The following is a 7,285-nucleotide window of genomic DNA, read 5'->3' as shown; positions in this document are numbered from 1 at the left end:
AATAACAACACAAGACAAACATAATTTTGATTTTAATGATGAAAATGAAAATTTTAAAAAGCACAGGATATTCAAAAATTAGAAAATATATTGATCAATACATATATCGAATCAATTTACATTACAAAAAACATAAAATATGCAGAGGATGATAAAACAGATATGAGAGAAATATGCCAGCATACGAAATTATTAATAAATTAAACTTATAATAATTGATGGCGATTAAATCTCTTGCTGTTTTAGAAATATTTATTATAGGGGTACCAAAGTGCAGGCAGAGTACAGTGCATTCCCGAAAGAGAAAATTATCTCCAGCTAGGGCATGAAATATATTTGTATTTTTAAGAAAAAAATAATCATTGAGTGGATTCAATCCTACTGCTAGGTTTTTAACATAATTAGTTTTATACAATTGTCGATTATATGATAATATAATTAATATTTTTAAAAAAAGGACGAGTTTACAAACACAAACAGTAGTTTCTGGATAAATATTTTGCGTGCTTATTTTTTTGCTATCTTAATTAATAACAAGTACTATGAGAAAACTGGTAAATAGAATAAATCCTATATAATAATATTATTATTAATAAGATAGATAGTGTAAAGTATAATATATATGGTGCTTTCAATTATAGTAGTATGTTTTTAATTTTAAAAAAATTGTTGTATTAATAAAAATTATGTATATGAAATAATGTTGAAACTGTTTATAGTTTTAAGTTTATTTTAGATATAGATTTGAAAATGGATGCCGAGTCCAAAACGTCATCAAAATGATAATGGCACAAGTTTCAAGGGTGGGTTTCATTTCCCAAAAATGTTGTATATAGAGGTATAATCCCCCCCCCAAAAAAAACAACTGATTATTGTGAAATTTGTTATAACATAGCAATCATTTTAATTACTTTTATAAAATAATTTTATGTTGTAATTTATGCCGCTATAAGACTTTATGGCTGATTTTTTAATAAAATAATATCACCGAAGAGTGACTGCTGGTGGTGACTAGGTCACACACGCACCCCTAAGACAGTCCTGGAAAACAAATAAGACATGTCCTGCAAAGGCTTCTTATCTCTTATCGACTGATGGGGCGCCAGGATGTCGACAGAAACCGTTTTGTTCTGAAAGCCTCTGCCTACTGACTGGTGATTAATTAGTAAACGGCTGATTTATTTTTGATTAATAAAGGCATGAACGACATGAATATATCTCAAAAAGTCTTTTTTAGTAGTTAAATAATTTTAAGAATTATCTTTTATATACATTTTATCTTATATTTGATTAAGGAGAATAAAATGTAATTGGTTAAGAAAAGAAATATATTTAGAGAGTTCTAAGAAAATAATTTAAAAAGAAGTGAAAAGAGATTAAATAATAAAAAAAAAAAGGACATAAACAATATTAGAACAAAAAACATATTACCTCCTTGTTCTTTAGACTAATTATGATTAGGAATATAGCGAATAGACTTGTCGGGATTAATTTTTTTTTATCTATTTTGGATTGATATGAATTATTATATGAAGAATAATTAGATAGGTATATGAAAATGTCTGACCAAATCACCTCCTTGCACAACCGTAGGTCTAGTAACAGTAGTTCCTTACAAGATACTGTACCCCTGACCCTTCATGGGTTGTAGTGGTATAGATTTTAATTTTTATATGAAAATGTATCAGTATAGTAAAAAATTACAGTTACATCGTAATTAAATTCTAGTCTAATCCTGGGAGTGGAGCACTACCCCGAAGTTGATTGATTGACTTTTTGGTGAAGAAAATATATAATAACAGAAAAATGGTTTCACACATTAAAACATGTATACAATAAAGGACCAACTAGAATTTGTTTTTATTATGTTATATAACTTAGGGTAGCAAGGTGGCTCAGTGAATAAAGGAGCTGATCTACTAACTCCAAAGACCCGGTTTCAAATCCCGCTGCGGCAGATAATTATTTATTCTATCACTGAGTCAACCCTATGGGTGGTTTTTTAAATAATTTTAATAATTTTGCCTTCCAGGCTTCAGCCTCAAAAAGCTGAGGTACCCTTAATTGAGGAAATATCTGGTGGTTGAGCTTGATAATGAACATATCATCTCCTTGCACAACCGTTGTTGAAGAAAGAGTACATCATTATAAAGTATGTTACAGTACCCTTCATGGATTACAGTGGTACATATTTTCATTTATAAGTTACATCAGTAACGTAGTTATATCATCACAAAACACAAAGGTCTATCATAAATAGATATATGGATTGATTTATATGTTGATCTAATAGAGATAATGAAAAACGGTGTGCCATGGGTCTGTGTCGTAAAAAGAAAACTAAAAAAAAAATGAATAAAATTCACATTTACAACATATTCCTATTCCGATATTCCTAAATTTTTGCTTTTCCTTTCCAATCATATGTATTAATTTTTCCGCCTTTAATTACTCGTAAATTTCTTTAAGATCATCATTTAAGCCCTGTCAAACAATTTCAATGAGACTATATTGAAGCTGATATTAAAGATTATTTAATTGTACATTGATATTCCGAGTTTAATCATAATAGTTAGAGCCATCATCGAGAAAATTAAAGAAATGAAACGTAAACAATTGATTTTATTGAAAAAATTGCCGTCACATAGCAAGCATAAGCATGCCTTAAATATATGATTTCAGTTTCGTACGACTTTTTAGTTATTGAGTTAGAATGAACACAGACTCGATTTGGACTAAGAGAACCTCAAACCGTTTATTTCCGTCGAAAATAGAGCTAAAAGAAAATGAAAATCACAAAAATAGCAATAGTACCAACATAACATAGCCTATATCCACGAAACCTAGAAGTGGTTGTGGATTACACCAACTGGATGTGAACACCACAACTAAACGGTACAAAGAGGACCAATGTAAACAAATTAGAAACAAAGAAATAAAATAAAATATTGACAATTTTTTCTTCATTTGAAACTACTATTTCGCCCTTATAAGGGCTTTTGGTGATGGTGACATGGGATTTGGATAAACTGAAGAAATTTAACATTACAAACGTTGATGAAATCCTTTTTCTATATATTTGGGAGAAATATTTATAGTGAAAGAATTAAGGGCAGTTAACGAATTAATTATAAAACAAAACCCATCCTTGATTCCAACCATATAATCCCAGATCACCAGTTTAGATTCCGAACTTCTCACTCCACTATCCAGCAATGTCATGGTGTGGTGGACGTAGTCTTGTCTTCTTTGGAGCGCGGAATGTACTGCGCGGGAGTTTTTTTCGATGTAGAACAGGCTTTTAATCGAGTCTGGCACGGCTTTACAAACTCCGTAAATTCCTAACTCCTGCATACTTTATTATTATACGTTCCTTTCTCACTGATAGATTATTCAAAGTAAACCAAAATGGTTCCTATCCATCTCTCTTCTCACAATCTGCTGGTGTTCCTCAAGGTAGTATCCTCAGTACCATCCTCTACACAGTCTATTCAGCTGAAATCCTAACACTATCCTCACCACTTGATGACACGTGTGTGCTCGCAGTCAATAATAACACTTTAATTGCTTCCCAAACTCTCCAGTCCCATATCGCGACCCTCGAAGAATAGTACCGTAATTAGAGGATCAAAACAAATCCTAATAAATCACATGTACCCTTCATGTAATTTAGACCTACTGACAGCACTACAGTTTGATTTAATCATGTTACTCTTACCCCTGTCGAACAGATCCGTTACCTTGGACTACATCTGGACAAATGACTAACCAGGAATCCTCATACAAGACTGAAAAAACGGTAACTGGAAGTCGATTTCGACTATTACAGCACTTACTAGACAAACGGGCCAACTTCCAATTAATTGAAAGACTGATCTGCATGAAAATTATAATACCTATTTGGACATACGGAGTTGAGTTTTGGGAATTCACTAAACCTTCGAATTTCTTTCGTCTCCAGTCCTTAAAATCTAAAATCCTTCGTAAAATCCTCAAAGTTCCTTACTTAGTCACAAATAAAATCATCCATAAAAACCTTAATGTTCCATATGTAACCGATCTAGCTCTAACCAGATAGCAATCCTTCCATTATAAACTTCCCTAACCATGAAAACCTTCTTCTAGTTTCTAATCTTTTTTAAATTTAATTCAATTAAATCACCACCTGAAAAGAAGATCACTTCAAGACCTTCTAGTGCAGAAATATGATTAGAGTGCTACCAATGGGAGGTTTCTCTACATGCCTGTATCACTGCATTTCGATCTTACATCAGATTTACTTGTTGTATTTTATGTACAATTGTAAATATCAATAAATAAAAAAATATTTATACATATTCATTCCTACAATATATACAGAAATAGAAGAACAAAATAGAAAAAAAAAACACATAAAAAAATGTAAATGATAAATAAAAAAAAGTACTCACTGAGATAAAAGAAAAATTTAATCAATGATTATAATGAAATATATAAATAAATGAAAATATAATTATAGTATTATACGATTCGTATAAATAAAAATTTTAATGTACATAAAAAATATAATAAAAAATAATAATATAAATAATTAATGTATTTTTATGTAAATACAGATATTAATGGTTATAAATAAACAAGGAAGGTGGCTAATGGAGGTAAAGTATTTTTTTTAATGCTTTCAGGGAGAGTGGGTGGGATTAGGTAAGAATATTTTAACTAAAAAAGGATTATTATCTTTATAAGTCCTATTATAAAAATGAAATGGTAAACACGGAAATGAGTTGGTGTCTGGTCATAATAAATGAATTTACACTACTAAGCTTTATTTTTATGAGACCAAGGGCTCGGTTTGAGTGTTAAGGAGTTGTTTTTTTCCTATGGCGTTTTCACACGGTTTGATAGATATCGGATTCGGATCTGGCACCGATTTAATTTTTAAAAGTTTGAGAGATACAAAACAAAAACATTGATATAAAATAATAACGTAACTTTTAATCTTGAAATGATATCGAATTCATTTGTTCTTTCTAAAACAAAAAATATCGTCGCTAAAGCTGTTACTACAATATGATGCAACGAAAACCTTCCAATGTTGGACCCTCTGCTTGATGGCAACGCTACAATGCCTAGTGCTGATAATCCCTCTTTTCAAACATTTCATACAACGCTTTAAGCTGTGAAACATTTTAAATCCTCATAAAATGTAACATTTAAAAAAAACAAAAAAAGAAACATTAATGTCTTATGCTAGAGAAGTCAGAAAAAAGTGAACAGATACATCAAAACAAATATAATGGAAAAGATCTATTAATTTAATTTAATGAGGAGACACAATAACTGTTATAAAATAGTCAGCGTAACGGTAAACTTATTGTTTTTACATTTTATCCATCTCAGGTTTTTCCTTCGAAATTACATTTCTATCTAATCCATAATTTTACTTTGACTGTTATGCTTTCCATTATACAATAATTATTATATCTCTTCATTTAATTAAATTGATTTATCTTTTCAATTATATATATTTTTATGTATCGGTTCAATTAATTACTTTAGTTAATATTTTCTATTTATTTATCTTTATTCTTCTTCTTATTTTTACTCTTTAATTTTTTTAAATTATTATATACCACCTTATGAACTTTTATATACCTTTACATTTTTATTTAGCTCTTTTACCTTCTTTGAATCTTTTTATTATTGCCCTGATGAAGACGTACAACTTAGGTCGATACGTCAGTAAAAAATAAATAAATATTGTAGCAATTCTTTACTTCTCTATGGCCACAGCCCTGACCATCTCGTTCATATATAAATAAATTTATTTTTAAAAAACGAATTTGCAATTTGGATCAAATTTTATATCATTTTAACCTCTACACCTTTCCTCAAGGGGAAAATTCTTCAGAGATCATATCTGTTCTTGGATTTTTTTCTTTGTTAAAAGCCTTCTTGTACCAAAATTAGAGATTGAAAAACAATTTTTTAAAACAAAAGTATTATAATAATCTTATGCCATATGATAATGCCTGCCTATCATGATAATCGCTGATGGATTGCGAGATCAGCTGATTGAGAGGGCTTTATCAGATGGATGAGTTCCATCTGATCAGAATCCATCCGCACTCCTACTACTTTACAACATATCAATAAAGGCAGTGGAGTGGTCCCTCCCCGTTCTTGTACCCCTCGGTCAGCGGTTTTCTTATATATCGCTGGAAGTTATATATTTGTCAAAATTCATATAATTATTTATGCTCTACCTATGTGTGTAATATGTTTTCAAATTAATATTCTCTACATGTAATATGAACATTAGTGAGGTTCAGAAGGGAGTAAAAATATAATTAAGAACAAAAATATATTTCACAGGTCTATCTGCGAAGAGGTGAAGAAAATCTCTACAAGACCCCCTTTCTGCGTTCCTCACCATAGCACAATTTTTGGAAGCATGCCGGTAAGTGTTACCTTTCAATTTTAAATTTATAAAAAGATTATGATAATAATTTTGAATAAGTTTTATTTAAACATGATTCATTATATTCACTTAAATATTTGTCTGAAGCTTTAATGTTTTAAATTTTCGTAATCGATAATATTTTTATGTATTATATTTTCTTACTCATTTATTATACATTCTTAGGCATATATTATATTTACATGGTGTTTAATGGTTCATAAATATGTGTACGCTTGGCATTTATAATTTAATAATCTGAATCTATCAGATGTTGTAATATAATTAAGCCTCTGTATTTAAGTTCTCTGATTGAAAATTTAATTCCATGGTTTTGTGTTTTGATCGATCACCATTTATTTATTTTTTGCATTTTTATGTTGACTTTTTTAGAGTAATATTTTCAAATAAAGCTTATTATATTAATATATATTTAACTTTATACTGCTATGTTACGTCACATCATCTTATCTTGTACTACATTGTATCCTTCATGACGATACATTGCAAGATATGATACTCAATTTTGTGACTTTATCTTAAGATTTACACCGATTCTTCATTTTCATTTTATACTTGTAGTGCTATGTATTCTCGTTTTTGCAGTTTTGTTGCAGAGACTTTATCAGAGTAACTATTTCGGGGATGTTATAGTTTCGGAAGTATATTACTACTTCGCTTTTTACAGCCCAACTAAGATGTCTCAGTTTTAGTACATCTTCCAAATGTTATATATATAAAAAAAAAAGGAGATAAGGGATTTTTTTATAAAAAGAAAGAGAAAGTCATGAATAGATGTTCTTATAATCTGAACAAGGTTACTTCTAGTAGAATATAAAAAAAAAA

At 29.6% G+C, this 7,285-nt stretch overlaps 1 protein-coding gene across 1 annotated transcript in view; it reads left to right on the top strand.

Annotated features, from left to right (window-relative positions):
• Positions 1-7,285, top strand: part of LOC106685761 (guanylate cyclase 32E-like) — a 146,883-nt gene that overhangs the window by 82,291 nt on the left and 57,307 nt on the right. Inside the window, exon 6 of the mRNA XM_067048459.1 lies at positions 6,355-6,439. Coding sequence (XP_066904560.1) covers positions 6,355-6,439 — 85 coding nt within the window. The remainder of the gene's footprint in view (positions 1-6,354; positions 6,440-7,285) is intronic.

The sequence above is a fragment of the Halyomorpha halys genome, unplaced genomic scaffold (genome assembly GCF_000696795.3).
Source record: "Halyomorpha halys isolate HHAL.00 unplaced genomic scaffold, Hhal_1.1 Scaffold732.1, whole genome shotgun sequence".
Lineage (NCBI taxonomy): Eukaryota > Metazoa > Arthropoda > Insecta > Hemiptera > Pentatomidae > Halyomorpha > Halyomorpha halys.
This window is presented reverse-complemented; position numbering and strand designations above follow the sequence as displayed.